This window comes from Agelaius phoeniceus, chromosome 20 (assembly GCF_051311805.1).
Source record: "Agelaius phoeniceus isolate bAgePho1 chromosome 20, bAgePho1.hap1, whole genome shotgun sequence".
Lineage (NCBI taxonomy): Eukaryota > Metazoa > Chordata > Aves > Passeriformes > Icteridae > Agelaius > Agelaius phoeniceus.
Genome location: NC_135284.1, coordinates 6,419,201 through 6,441,070, shown reverse-complemented (window position 1 = coordinate 6,441,070; position 21,870 = coordinate 6,419,201). Strand labels below are relative to the sequence as shown.

At 43.9% G+C, this 21,870-nt stretch overlaps 1 protein-coding gene across 7 annotated transcripts in view; it reads left to right on the top strand.

Moving 5' to 3' along the window:
* CUX1 (cut like homeobox 1) overlaps positions 1-21,870 on the top strand; it is a 276,966-nt gene that overhangs the window by 231,599 nt on the left and 23,497 nt on the right. For 6 of the 7 annotated variants that reach the window (XM_077188853.1, XM_077188854.1, XM_077188852.1 and 3 more), the window contains 3 exons: positions 283-471; positions 6,182-6,446; positions 12,015-13,125. The exons of the other annotated variant lie outside the window; for it this stretch is intronic. In XM_077188853.1, the coding sequence (XP_077044968.1) occupies positions 283-471; positions 6,182-6,446; positions 12,015-12,717 (1,157 nt within the window). In that variant the 3' untranslated portion in view covers positions 12,718-13,125. Of the gene's footprint in view, positions 1-282; positions 472-6,181; positions 6,447-12,014; positions 13,126-21,870 lie in introns of those variants that run through there. 7 annotated transcript variants of the gene reach the window in all.

Sequence of the window (21,870 nt, the reverse complement as noted above, 5' to 3'; positions counted from 1 at the left end):
CAATTTATTTTTCCGCTCCTAATTTTATTTTTTGCACACTGTTTCACTGTAAGGTCCCGCTCCCCAAACATGTCGAGCTCCTCCCTTTATCCCAGGCAGATCCTGAGGATTAAACCAAAGCTCAATATTTACCCTTCTAGTGGGGGGCAGAGCATTTATTCTCCTAAATGTTTCTTCTGGGCTTTTGAAGCAGTTGTGAAATAAGAATAATTGAGGAATGATCTCGTGTTCTTTGCCGTGTCTCAGCTGAGTGAATTCATGCTCTTCTCAATTTCCCATCAGGTCAGCGTTTGTTTGGGGAGACAATCCTGGGGCTGACCCAAGGCTCTGTCTCAGACCTGCTGGCTCGCCCCAAGCCCTGGCACAAGCTGAGTCTGAAGGGAAGGGAGCCCTTTGTCCGTATGCAGCTGTGGCTCAACGATCCCAACAACGTGGAGAAGCTGATGGATATGAAGCGCATGGAGAAAAAAGGTAACAGGAGCAGAGTGCTGACTCACACCTTGCACTCCTCAGCCTGGCTTTAGAACCCTCCAGAAACAGTGGAGAGGCAGCATTGATCCACTGTTATGAGGCTTGTGCAAAAAGACTTCACCACAGCTTTTTTTGGAGCTTTTATTTGATGCTTGCTCAAGCAGATACGTCTCAAAATAAAAGGAAAACAAACACACAACTGTGACTGCGTTCACAGGGGTCTGAGGATGAGGGAAGAGATGAGCATCTGACTCCATGTTTCAGAAGGCTGATTTATTATTTTATAATATATATTACATTAAAACTATACTAAAAGAATAGAAGAAAGGATTTCATCAGAAGGCTGGCTAAGAACAGAGTAAGAAAGAATGATAACAAAGGTTTGTGATTCAGACTCTCTGTCTGAGCTAGCTTACTGTGATTGGCCATTAATTAGAAACATCCAACATGAGTTAATCAAAAATCTACCTGTTGCATTCCACAGCAGCAGATAACCATTGTTTATATTTTGTTCTTGAAGCATCTCAGCTTCTCAGGAGGAAAAATCTTAAGGAAAAGATTTTTCATAAAAGATGTCTGTGACGCACAACAAAAAGCCAACCCCAAACCCTAAATATTCACCAGCTGCTGGAGAATCATTGCTGTTTTCTCCTATAGATAATTACTGAGGCCCTGGTGTATCACTGATAACTTACCTTACTAAATGAGAAATGTGGGTTTGGGTTATTAGTTAATAGTGCTGCAGCTGGTCACAGATGTTGGGCTGGAAGAACTGTGCATTGATTCCTGGGAAAGCTCCTTGCCAGTCCTGCACTGATGGCTGCTGGGAGGAGAGAAAAATGCAGCCTTTATGAAAGGCTATTGCAGAATAATGATATTTGAAGCCTTTATAGGGAGGGGTAAGGTGATTGTGTTAATAAAATAAAATTTGTGTCATGCTCACATAAAACAGGGTCATGGGGATGGACCTGTGAGTGCTCTGAGTTGTTACTGGGTATCTTAGCAGGAAGTACATCCTGCAAATTTATCCAAGTCTCTCCATTTTAAATTCATAACTAAAACCCAGTGGTTATGCAGAGCCCTGTTTTTAGTATGTTCATGTGATTTTACAAGAGAGACTCGTGGGCTGCCATTATCAGCAGTTAACTAATTAATGATATATACATCTCTGGAGCTACCCCTTAATGATATTAGCACAGACATCATTAATCGTGTACACTGCAAGCTCTGCTGTTGACTGATGTTCTGAAAGCATTTACACATTTGATCAAGAACTTGGTGATTATATTTAAAATTGCAGTGAGGGAGTTTCTGGGAAAATGATAGTCTTGCAGGCTTTTAAGAAGAAATTCAAGTCCTTGTCACAGTAACCAGTATAAAATAAAGCAGTGCAGTATCTTAGCACATGTATGATCTTCCATGGGGAGAAAAATCCACTTGGGTTTCCCACTTACAACTGTAAACCAAAGGGAATCATGAGGAGTTTTGCTGTATTAGAAACATGGCAGGAATAAAATTGTCAACTAGCTGGATTTTTATAGCCTCACAGAGAATATTGCCCATAATGCAGCAAAATAAAATAAAAATAATTTAAAAGTACTACTGACAATATCCTTTCAAAACGATTTTCTAAACTGGATTCTTATCAAATAGTGAGCAATACATATGGTCTGTAGATGGCATCTGAATAGAGATAAGGCCATAAATCATTGAGACTCTGCTCTGAGCTCCTGAACTGTGCAAGTGCTGTCCTCAGAACAGTCTAAAGTGAATTCTGCCCTGTATTTTCTGCAAAATCCTTTCATGCAGGTAAGGATCCTGTGATTTAACCTTTTAAATTGCTCCAGAGCCACATTAAGAATTTAACTTTCCCTTCAGCTAATGTCAGTTAAAGAACAATGCAACTGGGTCTGCTTCCAGTGAAACATTATTATCAATTATTTCTCTGCCACATTTTATTAAGGGAGTAAATTAATAATTATGATAAAGGTGAACTGCATATCTCTTTTTTTTTTCTGTTCCACCAGTCTGAAGTTTGTGCTATAAATGTCCCTTTTAAGAGGTTCTGAAAATTTGCCATGTACACTGACCAACCTCTTTGGAGGGAGCTGGGGCTTCATGCTCACCAGGCTGAGACATTTGCACACCTTTCCTGCCTTGGAAATGTCCATTCCTCTCATAACCTCTGGGGTGTTGGGCTGCTGGAGCATCACACTCCTCACAGAACAGCACTGCTGTCAGGAGAAAATTGAATTCCCTTTATTTCCCCATTATTTCACTTTTTAATAATCTTGTTCAATACCACATAAGGTAAAAATTATATTAAAAGGGGCTCTGTTTTATCTCAGTGGGCAGCTGTGCAGTGGTGTCTGTGGCATCCATAGCTGGGCACACGTGGATTGGGGGGGAAAGGTGGAACTCAGCCAGCCTCAGACCCAGATCCAGACCTTTGCCCAAATTACAGCTGGGTTTCTTTTTTTTTCATATATCTCCTGAGAAATGGAGACTGGTCACAGACAAAAATCAAACTTCTCCAAAAATAAAGTGTGTTTGTAACTTGGATTCCAGTTTGAGCCTTGCTGTCACTGCAAATGTGCTGAATGATCTCCTTACGTTGTCTGCACACAGCACATATGTTTAAAAATAAAAATGGAAAAGCTTTTAAAAATGTCATCTAAGTTTCCAGTGACCAGCATTAAAGCCAGAAGTCTGAGTCCTAGTTCTGCCTTTGGCCCAGTGGAAATTTGTCCTGATAGTAGATTGTCCTCCAGAAAACAATTGCTCTGACAGAACAGTGGGACATCCTCCTCTTTTTTTGTATTTTAATGAAATAATGTGCTTTTATATCATTTGTTCCATTCTCATGAGAGCATCCCAGCTCAGCCAGTGCACCTTTTGTGATCCCAGTGTGAGATTACAGGAGCAGAGGAAGGAATGACATTTTTCCCAAGCTCTCACAGCTCCACATTGTCCTTTACTGCTTAAGGACAGGAGCTCTGCCCTGCCAGAAATCCCATCCTGTGGAGAGCAGACAAAGGGAGATCCAGCCCATCCTGATCCCTGTGTGTCTCATGCTGACTCAGTGACCTGGCCAAATTCCAGAAACTCCAGTCAGAGGTGATCTGAGCCCCTGTCACATCTCCCATGCCAGGTTCTGGTTTGTCTTGGGCCTCCTTGAAGCTGCTGCCCATTGCTGAGGTGATGGATGTTGTCCTCCAGCCTCTTGGTTCTGCTGTGCAAGGAAACAAGGGAGCTTTGGCTGTAGTTTGCAGGTCAATGCAAGTTGGAAATAACACCCAGGAAGGAGTTCTGAGATGAAACACCTTATAGGAATATGAGATTATCTTGCTGGAATGATTAATTCCATGGTTGAAGGTTGTAACAGTTCCTTGAAGACTGCAAAAATAAGGCAAATGGGTCACCTTGAAATAATGCAGATTTTTTGCAGTTTTACATCTGGTTGGAACAACTTAAATAGGTGTATTTTTAAAGGATTTTATTTGAAAAAAAAAAACACTTTGTTTTTTATGGTTATTTCAAACGTGTGCAGGACTGTATCACGTCAGAGTGATGGATCACGAGCAACTCACGTTGTGTTCCATATCAGTGATCTTACACAGTAGGCACTCCTCAGGTAATCTGTCATATTCAGGAAAAACAAAATGTGGGCCATGCAGATACCCCCAAAGGTTACAGAGTGTGTTCAGAATTCACTGCCATGATAGTCAAGCCAAAGGTCCCACTGGAGGCACCATGGAGAGGGCAGGGGCTGGAACCCTCTGGAGCCAGCAAACCCAGCCAGTCCTGGAGGGAGCCCTGCCAGGAGGCACTGGCTGGGGTTTGAACACTGCAGTTGATTTGATTGCACTGATTTTTTTATCCACTGTGCAGCCTCAGCCTGAAGGCAGAGCTGTGGGGAGAGAAAAATTGAATTTTTGAAGAATTTGGTTGCTGACCAGTGTGACTGGCCCCACAGTGTCCCTGGCTCCAACCAGAGCTCCTGGCTTCTGGAGATTTAATGCCTCCTGGATTGATGTCAGGCTGGTGTAATCTGCAACTTAATACCCGAGGTTATCAAATTTTAGCTCTTGAATACATAAACTCTTTAATATCTAGAAGGTATTTAACAGCCATTAAATATTTTATTGACAAGATTCATCTATATTTGCTGTTTTCAGCCCCCTCATTAGCAATGCTTGTGCATGATACTGCCAGGTGCAGTAAATCCCACCTCTCCATGCCCAGTGTAAATCAATCAAGTCAGTGACAGCCTTTGCTGGGACTCCTTCCTTGTGGAATTTGCCAGGATAATTCATTCCCAATCAGGGAGGAAGGTCGGTGGCAGGATCACAGGCTCCTGCCATCGGCCTCACCGAGCCCATCAGTGCAGGGAGAGCTTTCTTAAAAGTGTCTGTGTTTTGGAAGGAGCTTTGTGTAGGGGAGGAGGGTGCTGGGGGCTGCTTTTCTTTCCTAACCTGTCACTACCTCAGCAGAGAGCTGTAGGGAAAGGCAGCAAACGCCCGATGGTTGCTCAGCCCATCCCTGGCATCTCCGAGCTCCAGGCGCCATCGTGTGTTGGAGATGGCTGGGGAAGGCTGGGAATGCTGCAGCTCCACTTCCACAGTCATGTTTGCCTTCATGTCAGAGACACCTCCATGTACACCTGAAGTGTTTTAACCACCAAACCCCTTTCAGTCAAAACGAAGCACAACTGTCCCAGTCAGGGCCCTGCGTGGGAGCTCGCTCCTCCTGAAGGAGTGAATGTGAAATGAGTCGTGTGAACTGAACCCTGTCATTCGTGTCCCACGTTCATTGTAAAGGCAGCAAACTCTGGCAGGTTTCCAGCTGACTTTACCCTCTTTTCTTCTCTTTCTGCCTCTTGCATCCTCCCTTCATTTGGTCTCTCATCCTTCCCATCCCCTCCCAGCAGCCCATCCCTGCATCCCCACCTGTGGCAGTGTTCGCAGGGGTCCCAGGACAAGGGAAGAGATGAGAATCTTGACTCCATGTTCAGAAGGCTGATTTATTATTTTATTATATATATTATATTAAAAGAAAATTATATATTAAAAACTATACTAGAAGAATAGAGAAAGGATTTCATCAGAAGGCTAGCAAGGAATAGAAAAGAAAAGAATGATAATAAAATCTTGTGACTGAGCAGAGAGTCCAAGACAGCTGCTTCCTCTGAAAGCTTTGCAGACCTTCCTGCCCCACACACTTGAGTGGGATGTTCTGCAGCTTCTGACTGGTCCCATATTCCCTCTTCTCCCCATACAGGCAAAAATAAAACCCCACCAGGGCAAAAATCTTGGGATGTTTTTAAAGAGAAAGAGGAGGGGAATCTTGGAGTTAAGTGTTAAGTTAATCTTGGAGTTAAGCTGGACTATGATTGGCCATTAATTAAAAACAATCACATGAGACCAATCACAGATGCACTTGTTGCATTCCACAGCAGCAGATAATTATTGTTTACATTTTGTCTCTGAGGCCTCTCAGCTTCTCAGGAGAAAAGATCCTAACAAAGGCATTTTTCATAAAATATGTCTGTGACACCCACCTGCCATCTCCATGTTTATCCCTATGCTTTCCCCATCCTTCCTTCTCAGCAGCAAGTTTACACCCAAGTTACAAAGACCCTGATAGATAAGAATCCTTTGACTGTACATTTGTACTCATCCTGGGCTGACCCAGTGTCCCTCTCTTGCAGCCTACATGAAACGGCGGCACAGCTCCGTCAGCGACAGCCAGTCCTGCGAGTCCTCGTCCGCTGGCATCGACTACAGCCAGGGTGCCAGCCCCCAGCCCCAGCACCAGCTCAAGAAGCCCCGGGTGGTGCTGGCACCAGAGGAGAAAGAAGCTCTCAAACGAGCCTACCAGCAAAAGCCATACCCATCACCAAAAACCATTGAGGAACTCGCCACGCAGCTCAACTTGAAAACCAGCACCGTGATCAACTGGTTCCACAATTACAGGTGAGTGACCTCTGCTCCTCAGGGAGGGCTTGGCTTGGCTTGGCTTTGGCAGTGCTGCTCTGCCTCAGCACACTGTGTGGGATGGTTGTGCAAAACAAGCAGCTTTGACAGCAGGGAGGTTCTCACTAACACAGTGCTAATGCTCCAGACTAATTTTAAGTCATCCCTGAGGAGCAGCTGTACTCACATATTGATGTGAGTAGTGCTTTTAAACAGAAAGTCTGGCTTTTGGGGTGGGCGTGGATGTAGAGATGTCCACTGATGAATATTTATAAAGGCACTGCAGCAGGCCAGGCTGCTCTGCCTGACTCACATGTGCACACACACTGACACGTGTGGGGTGTGTGGTGGGTGTTGTCCCTGGGTCTCTGGGTGGGGGGTACTTGGAAATGTCCTTTATTGGATGCTATCAGAATTGCCCTGCTTTCATTGTTCTGCATCAGAAGAAAAAAAGGATTTTCTTTTAGGTCTTGAGTCACCAAGCTCTGAAAATAGGCACAGTGTTTGTGCTGTGTTTCTGGGAAGCTTCATGGAGTCCTGAGGGACACAGAGCCAATAACCCTGAAGTCAGATGTGGCCACAGAGAGGGGCTTCTTACAAGGGCCTGGAGTGCCAAGAGAAGGGGGAATGGCTTTAAACAGCCAGAGGGCAGGGATAGATGGGATGTTGGGAAGGAATTGTTCCCTGTGAGGGTGAGCAGGCCCTGGCACAGGGTGCTCAGAGCAGCTGTGGCTGCCCCTGGATCCCTGGCAGTGCCCAAGGCCAGGCTGGACAGGGCTTGGAGCAGCCTGGGACAGTGGAAGGTGTCCCTGCCATGGCAGGGGATGGAACAAGGTGAGCTTTTAGGTCCCTTCCAACCCAAACCATTCCAAAATTTTATGATTTATTTCATTGATATGATTAAATCACTGAGTCCTACTGAAATAAAATGTTGGTCTCTCATTTGAGGAGGAACCTTCTCCACATTTGAGCCCCTGAAGGAGGTTTTGGCCTAGAGACAGTGATAAAAAGAGACAATGCTGGAATAGCACATAAGAATTATAGGGATTTGAATAAACATATTATCAACTGTGCTTGGGATTGGAAGTCCTAATTAATGCAGCAGACTTTTCTCCAAGAAATTTGTGCTAATGAATATTGAACAGGTACAGTTAAGCTACCAGATTTAATACTATTCTGCTCCTTCACTCGGAGCCAGTAATGTTCCTAATTAGTCCAGATTGCTAAACTTGTTTGTTTTTAAAAACTGCTAACATTTAAAGGGTAGTTTTTCACTTTAGCCCTTCTCAGCTTTTACCAGGGAAGTTACTGAAGCAAAAGCAGCAGAGTTTAATGAGCTATCTCAGAAATACTATGCACAATAGTTAAATAATGTTTATAGTAAACAATACAAAATTTTAAAAAATCAAGTAATCATATTTACACTGGATTTCACTGCCTTGAATTCAGTACAGATGCAGCCTCTTTTCACTGCTCAGAGTTCTCCAAATGCAGGCCTCTTCCAATTCCCACTTGCAGGCAATTATACACGAGTTGGAGGGATGCCTATGAAAATATGTTCCCTACGGCCTGACAGCAAAATGTGCTGTTCTCACTTGGGCAGACGAGCGGGAGCGCTGGTGGCAGGTGTCACCTCCCCCTGGTGGCAGGTGTCACCTCCCCCTGGTGGCAGGTGTCACCTCCCTCGTTAGCAGGAGATCCAGCCCTGCCTGGGCGTGTGATGGGTGCCTCCAGCCCCACCTTCCCGGGGAGGAGGTGCTGACAGCTGGACACAAAATCCAGCCCTGCACACACTGGGGGCTGGGGGCAGCACAAGGCTGAGCTTTGAGTGGTCTGGGCCTCTCCCAGATGTGCTGCTGGGACTCCAGGACTTTCAAAAGCTGTTTCAAGATTGTTTGGAGCCCTGTGTGCGCTGAGCACTGAAAAATCAAAACACAAACCTGGTTTTTGTTCCCCTTGACAATAACTTTGTTAGCTGTCATGCATGAATTTCTCTTAAATCACGTGGAGGGTGTTGCAGAAAAGGGACAGGTTCCATGTTCTGTGAGGGGAGCAGGGTCTGACAGTTCTGCTGATCATATGTTATAAGAAATGAGTGGTCCTTCTTTCAGTCTTCTCTAGGCCACACTTTATTTATCTCTTTCATACTCTCCCTCAGCCATTTCTTTTCCAAACTGAAGACTTTTTATACAGAAGCAGTTCCTGCTTGTGCTTTAATACTCATTTTTCTGTATCTTTAGATAAGGGAGGGCACAGATTTGGACAAGTTTGTCTTGCTGTCTCTTGGGAATCCTGCTCTAGTGATGCTTTTCCTTTCGGATTCAGCCCAAATCCCACTTTCCAAAGGTGGTTGCTGTAGCAGGATCTACCTTTATATCCACCAGATGGGAAGTCAGCATTAGCATTTATTTCCTACAGCAAAAAGAAACGCTGGAAAAAAATACCCTCAGCAGGCAAAGAAATAATTCACTTCAGAATATAAATGGGTATAAAGGATTTTGACATGTCTGCAAGCTTCTCCAAATCTATGGCTTTGCATTCATACCAGTCACAGAGCTCTCAGAATATACAATGAATATCCCTTGCTTTGCACTAGTGAAGCACATACAGGACACATCAGAGTTTGAGGCTCTGATGTCTTAAGGATGGTACAAAAAAGCAGGAGGGAGGAATTTCTATGCCACTTCACCTGTGGAAACTGGCACATCAATTCAGTATGCCACAGAAATTATACTATAGACACATCAGGAATGAAACCAGACTTTCTAGAATTGTAATCCAGCACTCTTGGACTCTAAATTCTGAGTGTATTTTTCAATGAACTCTACATAGTGCTGGTTTTGATGTTGCATGAAGGCTTGTCTGAGGAGCTGCAGCAAACACCCAGGAGATCTCTGATGTTTTTTGTTCCACTGGTGAAATCCAGCTGGGTGTGTGGATGTCAAGGCCAACACCTTCCCAAGAGGAATGCTCTCTGCAATCCTCCAGCTGCTGTCACCAGGTCTTCTTTGCCATAAGAATTTAATTACCACGTTAATCAGGAGCCAGACCAGATTCCAGCAGCAATGTATTGGGTGTGAATTCCAGGGATTTCCACAGACATGGGTTTGATGTTTGTAGGGCTGTGGTCAGATTCTCAGTGAGCTCCAGCACCTGCTGGAGCTGAGGTATTTTAAATGCCATGCAGGCACAGAGCTCTTACCAGCCTCCTTTCCTGACTTGGGGAATGTTACAGAAGCACCATGTTCTGGATCAATGTCCATGCAGGGAGATTTTAGGCATAAATAGAGCCTGATAATCAATGTAGCAGGATGCCTGCAGTTAATGGTAATAGAAAATTAATGTTAGCACCTGTGGGCTTCTTTTAGGTGAGTAATATTCTCCTAGGGAAAATTACAGACCCCCTAAATCCTTCAAAAGTGTGGAGTCAGCGAGTACTGCTGAAATACTCTGTTGCATTTCAAGTAAGTCAATAAGATCAATAGCTTCAAAAGCAGTATTCAGGTGCTGTTCTCCATTTAGCTGAATGTTTTTCCATTCTGTGCTGTCTTCCACAGCACAGTTAAGGGAAAATAGAAAATCCTTACAGCCATCAGTGCTGGGACAGCGTGTCACTTGTGGTTTGCAGCCCCTTGGCAGTTCCCTGGGCCTGAAACCAAGAGGTTTTTATCTTCACTGTGAAAAATAGTAAGTTGTGGTAAACTCTCCCCAGGCCTGTGGTCCCATCATCCCTGACCATGGATCATTGGGGCTCCCTCTTGGTTTTAAATTAGGAATTAAATGGTGTTCATCACTTCTCCCATGGATGCAGCAGGACAGAGAAAGGGTTAGCCCAGACTCTAAGGTTTTTCTATAAATTTTTCTGTACTTGTGAGGATTTTGGGAACTCCTGAACAGAGAAGGAAGAGGGAGGAAGGCCTGAGTTAAATGGCAGAGGTGGTGTGTTGGGGTGTCCTTGCACACCAGGCAATTCTGCCCACACATGGAGTGCAGTCATTCCTATGGAAGGCACTGCTTGGTTTGTCACTATTCATGTTCTGAAATTGATTTTTTAAATAAAAAATGAGGCAGAAGTCAGACTAGCTCCAGACTGGCAGCCTCTCGCAGGCTGAGCTATCTCACAGTGCTTTCAGCACAACAGGCTTGGTTTCATCTTCATTTCTCCTCACTGTCCAGGAGAACACCAAGGGGCTTGTCCAGCTTTTTCCTGTTGTGGTTTTGTTGGTTTTTTTGTTTAGGAAGACTGGCTTATTTCTAGTAGAAATCTGAATTGTTTTGTGTTTACAATCCACTTCATTCTGGATCTCCTAAAACTGTATTCATATTTTTTGTTAAAAATACTAACTTCTCACCAGGTGGAGTCCCCACCCCTGGAAGTGTTCAAACAATGGGTCAATGCAGCACTTGGCAGTAGGGTTTGGTGGGACTTGGTTGGAAATTGGACTCAGTAGTCTTGGAAGTCTTTTCCAGCCTTAATGATTCCACAAAAGGGAATGTGGAAAGGGACAAGGGGCGTGGGAAGGCATTTTTAGTGGAGGTGGGTGTCTCCTTGCCACCCTGACAGACTCACAGAATTCACAGAATCACTGGGTTGGAAGAGACTTTCAAGATTGAGTCCAACCCAGCCCCAGCACCTCAACTCAACCCTGGCACCCAGTGCCACATCCAGGCTTTGTTAAACACACCCAGGGATGGGGACTCCACCACCTCCCTGGGCAGCCATTCCAGAACTTTATCACTCTCTCCATTAAAAACTTTTTCCTAATATCCAACCTGTATTTCCCTTGAGGCTGTGTGCTCTGGTTCTGTCAGTGCTGCCTGGAGAAAGAGCCCAACCCCACCTGAGCACAGGCACCTTTCAGGGAGCTGTAGAGTGACAAGGTCACCCCTGAGTCTCCTTTTCTCCAGGCTGAGCACCCCCAGCTCCCTCAGTGGCTCCTCACAGGGTTTGTGTTCCCAGCCCCTCACCAGCTGTGGGAATCCATAAAATCAGAGGGTTTTGGGAAAGCTGCAAAAGGCAGGCCTCAGAGACAACAGAACTGTGATTAGAGCTAAGAGTAGCCATGAGATAAGTCAGCAGAAAAATTATGTAAAAAGTAGAAAAGGACAAATAGAACAATGGTCCGTGTGTTAACGCTTGTCTAGAATAACTCCCTAAGCTGCAGAAAAGTTTATCTAGTGAGATATTAGGAAGTTCTAGGCTTAATAATGGAGCTCTGTGTGTTGTGTTTGAAGGCTTACAAACAGGTATTGTATTTGAAATAAGCAAGCATTGTTTTAACCAAAGGTTAAAGGTAGAACTACTGTCAATCTGCTTTTGCTTTGTGTGATTGGTCAAAAAACTTTTAAAGTGAGTTGTAACATTGAATTCTTTGTCTGCTGCCTGGGATGTGAGCTGATGGCATCTTCCCATTGTCACAACTATGTAATGAGGCTGATGCTGGAAAATCAAACAGCTCAAGGCACGTTCCCAGCAGTCCCGTGCTGTTTATGATTTGTACTCAGCCCCCAGCTGGCCAAAACAGCCTCACTGCCTCCTCTAAGTCACCCCTGTCCCCTCTCTCGCAGGTCCCGCATCCGCCGGGAGCTGTTCATCGAGGAGATCCAAGCCGGGAGCCAGAGCCAGGCCGGGTCGAGCGATTCCCCTTCGGCCCGAAGCAGCAGGGCGGCCCACAGCTCCGAGGGGGACAGCTGCGACGGCGTGGACGCGGAGGGCCCTCCCGAGGGGAAGCCGAGCGGCCCGGAGGCGGACGAGTTCAGCAATGCGGCCGCCAAGTCTCAGGGAGGGCCCGCCGAGGCGGCTTTCGAGGCGGGGGAAGAGGCACTGCGGGGAGCCAGGCCCTCGGAGAGAGCGGAGCCCGAGAGCCTGGAGGACACCGACGACGAGGGCCGGCCCAGAGCGCCGCGCCAGAGCTCCCCGGCGGCACCACAGCGCCCGGGAGACGCTCTGGAGACACTGCCAAACTCTGCCACGGAAGGGGATGCCTCTACCTCAGCTGCCTCCACCTCAGTCCTTACGGGGGAGAGCTCCTACAAGTCAAAAGAAAGTTCAGAGAAAATCTCCAGTGTGCCAAGTACGAGCTCGACGCCGGGCGCAGGCTCGCAGAAATCCAACTCTCTGCAGAGCTTGTTCGGCTTCTCGGAGGCGGCGAGCTCCAGGAACACGCGAGACAGCTCCCTGAGGAAAAAGAAAGCGGCCAACTTGAACAACATCATCCATCGCTTGGAGAAGGCCGCCAGTCGGGAAGAGGCCGTCGAGTGGGAGTTTTGAGATTAAACTGGCCCAACTCGGGAGAGCTGGGAAGTCAAACTGGACCTCTACTGGTTTTATTGTGTTCGCACTTAACCGCCCTGCGGGCCACAGGGCAAAAACGCCATAGGCCAAGGTGCATATAGAAATCAAAAAAAAAAAAGAAAAAAAAAAGAAAAAAAAAGAAAAAAAAGGAGCGTTAAGCCCAATTTATGTTTGTGTTTTCGAGGAAGAAAACTGAAATGTGTAGTCAAGCTTTTTTGTACCCTGAAGTGTTTTTATTATTGCCCTAAGTGATTTCCACAATTTCTGGAATAACTCATACAGCTTTGCCTTGTGCCCTCCTCTTTGGTGTGGGGCTTTAAAAAAATGAAAAACAGGAAAAAAAAAAACCTTAAAAAAAAAAATCTTAAAAAAAAATCAAACCCACATATTAAAAGGGGGCTTTTTATCTGCCATCTAATGGCTACAGAGCGATAATACACTATTATCTTCTTAAACCAGGAAAAAAGGGGAGATTTTTCAAGAAAAAGAAAAAAAAAGAAAGTTTTTTGTAGCTGTTCAGTTGCCACTAAGAGATTGCACAGTCAACCGACTCTAAACACACTAGTTTGGATTCCTACATATTTTCAAGAAAAGAAAAGAATCTTGTTGTTTGAAACTTTGAATTAAAAAAAAAACACATTTACTCCACATATTTTTTAACAAAACAAAAAAAAAAGTCACATCAGGAAAATATCTTAATTTGTGGTAGCTGACTTAGTGTTTTCTTGTAAGTGAAATAGAATATTGACACGTAGTGCACATTGTTTCATAGCTTTAACTGATTCTGGTCTTTTGCAGCCCAGAATTTGTTTAATACACTCCATTTTAGGCCAAATCAGGACAAAAAAAAAAAATCTGAATCTAGGTATTTTATAATCTGCTTTTTAACCTCTAACCACAGAGCACGCTGATCAGACCTCATATCTGGGAGGTTTAGGAGACAACTTAGAAGCAGCATGTACTTGATCATTTCACTTGGTTCGTAGTGTACAGGATTTCCTTTCAGCAAAGACAGATCGCTCCAAAAACGTTGGCCAGTAACATTTCAGCCTGCTACTTGGGGGCCCAGCCTGTATCCCCAGCATTCAGCTTACCTGGAATCCTTGGGAATGCAGTTCACGTGTCCGATCGCTGTCACACACCACTAAGAGGGACTGGAGCTGCCGCAGACCCAGCCCTTTTCCTGCTGTTGGTGGCCATTTACTGACTCTCTTCCCACCACGAGCACTGATTTTAAATATGTTTTAGTTGTGGGAAGCTCCTTTTTTTGCGTGGATAAAGAGTACATGGCAATGACCAGACAGGCTCTCACCGGGGTGGAAGCAGCCCAAGCTCGAAACCAAAACCTTCGTGCTCTCGAGTCCCAGTGCAGCCCGTTCTGCCCTGCAGAAATACAGCCTTTTCCCATTATTTTATGCACAGGTTAGGGCTGATCAAAGTACAAATCCAATTCTAACTTGTCTCTAACTCCTCCTGTTGTCTATATGTATATGCGTGAGCATAGAGGTGCGTGGAAGGATGTGTGTGCGTGGGTGTGTGCGTGCAATTTTATACGTCTGTGTATTTTCTTACGTACTTGTGCACACATAGAGTGCATTACTGCCACCTTTTTTCAATAAGCTGTTTTATCAGTTATGGCTTCTACAAGTTTGCTAATTTAGACTCCTTTATTGCCATATCTTTAAAACTAACAATAGATGATTTCGGAATATATATATATATATAAATATATATATATATAATTTTTTTTTGCTTATTTATAGGTGCTGTATTTTATTATCTGATTGTTAGGAAGGGATGAAAGGGGGCAAATATTCTTTAGAGGGATAGACTGCCGGCAGTATTGGGTATAATTTACAAGATGTAGTTGTCATACTGTATATTATTGATTGAAGACTTTTTTGACCGTATTGTGTATCATTGAACTTTTGTCTTAGGTCAGCATCTTTTTGATGACACTTTAATGGTGCATTCATTACTTCTTAAGTTTAATTAATATTACTTTTCTGATTTTGGGGGAGGGAGGGATGGGGGAGAGGAGTTCCGACTTTAAAGGTATGTTCCCAATATTACACCTCAGTGTGCTTGTATTAATTCATTAGTAGGATTTTTGACTGTAAGATGTGAAACCACATTTCTTGCATGATGTTTTAGAACTTACGTATTTCATTTACAGTCTCTTAACATGCGACAGCAGCACTTAGCGCAAGTTTTCACAAATTTAAGAATCAGTACACTAAAATCCATCCTTCTCATGACTAAGGAAAGAAGGCTCTAGGAGGCTGAAAGGCAGGGATTTATTTCTGATTTTCACTGCTAGCTGTTTCAGGATTCCTCCTTGGGTAACTGGGGACTCGTGGTGCGAAACTGAAGCTGAGGAAGGGAGAGAGAGCAGCTGCCCCTTTCTGTGCTGAGCTGAGGGACAGTGGCAGTGACAGACACCAGGGAGTGGCAGCACTGCTGGGAGCGTGGCCAGTGCCTGGGGACGGGCTGAAGCCAAGGGTGACCTCTCTGTACCTGTCCAGTGTCCTGGTCTGACTTGCAAAGCACAGCTCCGTGGAGAAGCACGTCCTGGTAGGAGTTCACATACCTTAGTACAAGTCACAACGAGCTGCGTCTCCAGCCAAGAGCAAAACTTCTGCCCAGAAGACGCAGATATTTTCTTAGGTTCTTGAATTGTTTTTATTTTTTTTTTTTTCTTCGTTGTTGTTTGGTTCAGGTTGGGTTTTTTGATTAATTCTAGGCAATACATTTGCCAGTCTGTTCCTACTGTCCTTGTCTGCTGATTTGAGACCCAGGTGCTGGATGCAGTCAAGTGGTTACTCTCAGCTTTCTCCATAGTGAGGGGGTTTTTTTTCTGTTTGACGATTTATTTTGTTTTTTAAGTTAATATTCCCCAAACTGTTCTTGTGCCTGTGTCTATCTGATTGCATTCCATGATGCTTACTGAGAGCTCTGGCTGCATTGTACGACAGCAGAACTGTATTCACAGGTCGCACACAAATGCAGCACTTAAGGTCAATCTCTCTTCTTAATAAGCAATACGTAAGTGCCTTGAAACATATCTTCTTTTTTTTTTCTTTTTCCTGTTTATTTTTGGTATGCTTTTCAGGTTTCCACTAGTTCTTTAGGAGTCTTTAGTGTCTGCCCGGTTTTTAATGCTGTAATGATTTTTAAAAAGCATATCTGTAGCTTGCCCTAGAGGAAATCTTTCTTTCATAACACTAACTGTTAATTCTAAGCTCCATTATTCCATTTGAGTCATGTAATTTTGCTGGTTAAAGACAGCATTCACAAGTCAGAAGTCACTCCATCCTGCCAAGCGTTATCATTGGGATCTATTATAAAATTAATCAAATAAAATGCTGTCAGTATTTCCTATATTTTTGGCACTTTATTAATGGCTTAGCTCCTTTTGCTGTTTCATATTTAATGATCTGTGTTGAATGTGGATTAGCCTGCTGAGATGCTGTTGGGGTGATCTCCTGCCCAGGGTCCCTGTGGGTTGCTTGGTGACCCCCTGGGCCGAGGAGCACCCTCAGACCTGGAGCTCAGAGATGCTCCTGGGCTTTGTCCCAGTGTTTAGCCAAGGTCACAGCTGCTTTTCTGTTCCAGTGGAAAGTAGGATGGATTAGTTGAACTACTGCTGATGTTCTCGGGTTGGACATGAGTTACCTGCTGGTGTTTCTGGCCAAGGCCCCCCAGTTTAGAGGCTGAACTTACACTGCAGGGTGTGAGAGATAGTTGGGATCAATTTGGAACTCACCTTTAGGAGGAAAATGTGCTTTGGAATAACTTTTTTTTTTTTTTTAATTTGATTCAAAGGATAAAAAGTTGAAGGAGAAGAAATGCCAAAGAGCAGCACAGTGGCTGTCATCCCTTGGGTGCTGATTCCAGGGGAAGGGAATGTGTGAAAGGTGGGACATGGGGCTCATCTCCCAGGGCAGCAGAGCCCTCGTTGCTGACGTTTCTTTTCCTGATGGATAAAAGCACAGGCAGTTTTCAGGAAATCCATCGTGCCAGATTCTGTTTTTCCTGAGGTTCTTTAAAAGCATTTTATTTTCTCTCTCTGTTTCCAGTTCCGTGCTCTTACCAATGCTGTGCATGAAGGGCCAGGGCTGTTTGAATAGAAATACGTTTATACTGCAGTTAAATTGTTGATTTTTCTCTCTGGATGATTAGAGAAGGAAAAAGAGTGCAGTGCTTTGTTTGCTAAAAGCCAGGAGAGAGTATCCCCTGGCAGAAGGGTCATGCAGTGGAATTGTCAATACACTTCCATTTTTCAGGATACAGATTTCAGACAACAGCATTGTAGATGTTTATTGGCAGAAATGCATTTAATTACAGTTGCTTTTGATGCCATAAAATTTGACCATTTTATTTATTCATCAGTGAAATGCCTATGAATAGAGCCACCCTTTCAAGGAATCCATATCAGTGCACTCTGCCCATATCATGAATTAGTGAGTCCTTTAGTAATAAGCTCCTTGCTGTAATAGGAAAGATCTATATTACAGTACAGTTAAAAAGAAAAAAAAGTATGTGCCTTTCTCATTAGCTAAAAGATCTCTGCATTATTTTTAAGTAACTTGTTGATATGGGATTGGTGTAGAGCAGGGGGACCATGACCACCACAGAATTCTATGCAATATTTTCCAATCCAATTACTTAAAAGTCCCTATTTTTCAGTCCTTTAACAGGAGAAATTGTAAGTTAGAGAAGTTCATCATGCTGGTGGTAATTCAAACTGCAAAGCTGATAAATTGACATAAAATAGAATTGAGGGAAATGTGACAAATTAATATGATGAAATAATGGAAAATGCTACCAGTGGTTGCAGGCCCTACAAGCACAGCTGCTGTCAGAAGTCTGTAATCTTCCATTTTAAAATTAACAATTTCCAGTATTCTTAAAGCTTTTATGAATAAGAATGCTCCTGGCAAAAACAGGGCAGGTTAGAAACAAGGGAAAAAATCACATTTTGGCCATATAGAAATTATGAGAATACACAAAAAAAAGCAATTGGGTTTGGACACTTTGCATTTGGATCCAAAATGTTTTATTTCAGTTGAAATGCCACAGTAATCTGTGCCTTTAGCAGGGTTGTGAGAGATCAGTAGCTTGGCAGTTTGTTGCAGACTGAAAGTGGAGTGTTGACATTTTTAACCTGGACATGGAGGGCACTAATTCTGCTCCATTTGTGTCTCTTCCTACAAAGGAGTTCCTGAAATTCTCTCTGATTTCCTCTTCACCCAGTGGATGTTCTCTGTCTTTGGCCATGAGCGTGGCTGAGCTCCTCTTGGAGACTCAGAAACAAAAGGAGGAGGAGGAGGAGAGTTGGTTCTTAGGTGGGGACTGGATTGAACATTCCCTAAACCAAGTCAAGGCTTTCCTGTGAGTGTGTGGCAGTTCTGGCCCTGGTGTGACCAGCTGGTTGTAGCCTCTTATCCCTAAATTTAACTCATATAAAACATTGGACTGGGTTGATTCCTGTCTTGTTCTGCCTTCCCCTTTCTGCTCTGTGAACATCAACATTTTCTTTGTGTTGCATATACAATCAACTTTTCTGAGAATTTAAAAATTCTGTACAAAGGAAAGACTTCCCCCCACCACTCCCCCCAGCAGTTTAAAGTCTGGTTTTAAATTGTGAGGAGAATCACTGGCATGAGAAGTACAAGATCTGAATTTCTTTTCTGATGTAACCTTTGTAGTTCAAAAGGGGTGTAACAGTCCCTCTCCTTCACATATATTTGAGCTCTAAAATGTAGAATTATAATTTCACCAATTTCTTCTTTCCTCCCCATCTCTTTTATAGGATATATTGACTCTGCCATATATAAAGTATAGTTAATAATGGACTTTATAGCAAGAAAAGCTCTTTAAACCATGCCTAGGGACGGATTTGTCCTACATGACCAGGTCATGGACTATACCCTTCCCTATTAATATGCAAGGATGAAATGGTTTTATGCTCTGAACGTGAAATTTATCCTTTTGGAGAAGATTAGCGTTAGGCCTGTGCACTTAAGTTTTCAGAAAGCCTTAAAAACAGGTGTGTAAGTGGTGCCATCTCTGTCCTCAGGGATGATTTCCCCCCAGCCAAGTGGTACTGTGGCATATTTAATAGCAGTTATTAGTTATAAGGTCATTTTCCAGTGGAAGAAAGTCATTCATTGAACTTTATTGGTGAGTCCCTGGCCAGCATCCTCTGGTACAATCCAGGACCTGCTTTTCCCAAGCCTGGGCATCCATACCCATCCCAAAATCCTTAGCTCTCTGTGAAATCTGTGTTTCTACAACTCTTGTGAATGGAAAAAACCCTGATGGGATTCCTGGACTTTGTTTTCATTGCTATTCACAAACATCTTCTGGCACTAAGTGCATTAAAAGGAAAAGCCTCCTTTTAAAAAACTAAGATTATTGTATTTTGTCCTTGTCCAACTTTTCTATAAAGGTCAATTCTGCCAGTTTCAAGCTTGCTTTACTCACAGTGGTGTTGGGAGATTTTAGCCACAGTTCTGTAGATTTCCTTTTATTAAATCTGTTGGTTTGATCACATCAGTTCAGTTCCTTTGGACTTTGAAGCAGCTGAGTGCAGAGAGCAGCTGAATCCTTTACCATAACAAAACAGTGCAGCAAAGTGAATACCCCTGTGATGTCTTTGGCCTTCTGTTTGAATTCCAGAGATATTTCTAATACATGGTACAATCTTCATCCAAAGTTCTTTGGAAATGGAGAATCATGCCCGGAATTTCCTGCTGTTGTGGTGCCACACCTGATTTTTGCACAGTTCCTGTGTAATTCCTGTAGTGTCACAACAGCACAGCCTCTCTCTTGGCAGCAAGAAGAAGAGTTGTGTTCTCTTCTGTCTGTGAGGATAATTAATATGCATTTTTGGGAGTTGTGAAATGTGTCTCTGTGCATCATTCCAGGATGGAAAAGCCCCTCTGTGTATTTAACATTTGCGTGCTTGGTCTTAATGGTGCAGCAGAATTGCTGCAGCCAAATTTGTGAAATCATTTGGGATGTAGGTGAGCAAAGGCTTAAAACCAAGATGTATTTTAATGGGCAGAGGATGCCATTCCCCACTTGTCAGATCCATTCCCTGCTGTAAAGAGGGGATTAGCCACTGGAGAGGCCAGGCTGCTGGAGATGCATGGGTTTAGCTAATGAGGACGGGGAAGATCATGCTCAGAATACATAAAAATCATCCCAAGGGCCTGAGATGTGCAAGAGCCAAGGAATGGGAAAGGAGGGGTCAAACCTTGTCTGTAGGTTTGGCCTCCTGCAGGAAGTTCATATCCCAGATATTTGCACACACGTCGTGCTCTCTCCTTTAGCAATGTACAGTGGACAGTAAAGACATTTTTAAAACAATCACAAAACCAGCTGATGAAATAAATTCAAGTCAAGTATGGAATTAAAGGAAGCAGCTCAGCCTTGCTCTCCCTTAGCTGAAAATTCAAGTATTTGTAGGAATGAGGTAGAAATTTTCTGTTAGGCAGCTCCTCTTGGAAGGTGAGTGTCTGTGCTTTCAAGAGAATAAATAAACTTGGCACTTGACTTGCTCTGAAGTACAATCTTGTCTCCAAGTAACTAGGAAAAATATTTTTGCAATCAGTCTTTCAATCAGACTTCCCTGGCTTTTATTAGCTTGTGTTGGACCCTTTGTGCTGTTTTGATGTGTTATTTATATGTGGGTAAGTTATTACTAGCTTTAAAAGTGTTTCCAAAGGACCTGGTTACCTCTGGATGCTGGTGCAGGTGATACAGGGAGTACTTGAGCATCTGGTTTGGAAAGGAGGAGCGTGGGGAATAAGCAAGGTCACATCTGCATTGTACTTTTCCTTTTCCTTGATCAGGGCTTCCATTTCCTTCTCACCTTCTCTAGAGAGATGGAGTTCATGGGTCATTCCTTTTTTTTCTGTGGGAGAAAGATTTTAGTCGAGTTTGAAATGATTTTATTTTCACTCCATAGGCATATCATCAAAGTCCTGTATGTTGCCACATTTCCCATTAAGTCTTTAGGATTTGCTTCCTGAAATGGACTCTTTCACTTTCTCTACTTGGAAAGCTATGTGCCTTATTTCCTAATCTCTTCGTGGAGAATAATCTAAAGCACAGTGATCTGGCTTGCAGCATTCCCAGACTCTTTTCATTTCTTTTTGGGGGGGAGCAAACACTGATGGAGCATCCCAGTGTCCCAGCACAGGCAGGGGCTTGGCCCCCAGGCACATCCAGCACTGTGTGAGGAGTCTTTGTGCAATAGAAACTCTGGGGCCGTGCCTGGGGGGTTCCTGTCCCACAGCCAGTGAGGGGGAGCTCTCCTTCAGGGCAATTCACTCTCCTGGGGGAAGAGGAAATCCCTGTGGGTTCCTTCCAGCAGTTCCAGGACTGAGCTGTCACCCAGCAGTTGGTGCTCGCAGGGCTCAGTCTCAGCCTGTGCTCTCACAGATCTGTGAGTGCCCAAGAAACCCCCGTGGCAGCTCCTTTGTGCCATCAGTCACAGCTGCTGTCCCCACTGCCACTCCCAGGGCCCTGCTGGCTCTGGGGCTGGGGCCCTGTCCAGTCATTCCAGCTGGGATTTGTTTGGGTTTGTGCACAGCAGGCACCCCCAGCCCTCCCTCCCTCCCCGAGCTCGCTCTCTCTGCAGCATCAGAAGGTGAAATACACAGGGGTGCTTTGTGATTAGGACAACAATCCAGTATTTCCTATTGATGAGATTAATTTGTAACAGTTTCTTTTTTGAGGTTTGGTTTTTTTGTTGGATAGAACCACAACAGGAGTATTTACATATCATTGGTTTGGGTTGGAAGGGAACTTAAAGCTCATCCTGTTCCAACCCCCTGCCATGGGCAGGGATTCTCCCACTAGACCAGGTTGCTGTCCCCTAAATGGATGTTGGAGAAAGCTTGGGATACCCTAGAGATGGAGCAGGTGGTGTTGGCTCATAGTATCCATATCATTGTGCCCCAGTTGTGTTTTCTAGAGCAATCCTTTTTTTTTTTAAGAAAAAAAAAAGTATTTTATCTAAATGCCTAATAAATAATATTATTTAAATAGTTTTTAAAATAATTTAGGACTGAGAATAAGAAGCCTCAGTTGTGAGAGAAGAGACTTAAAATATAC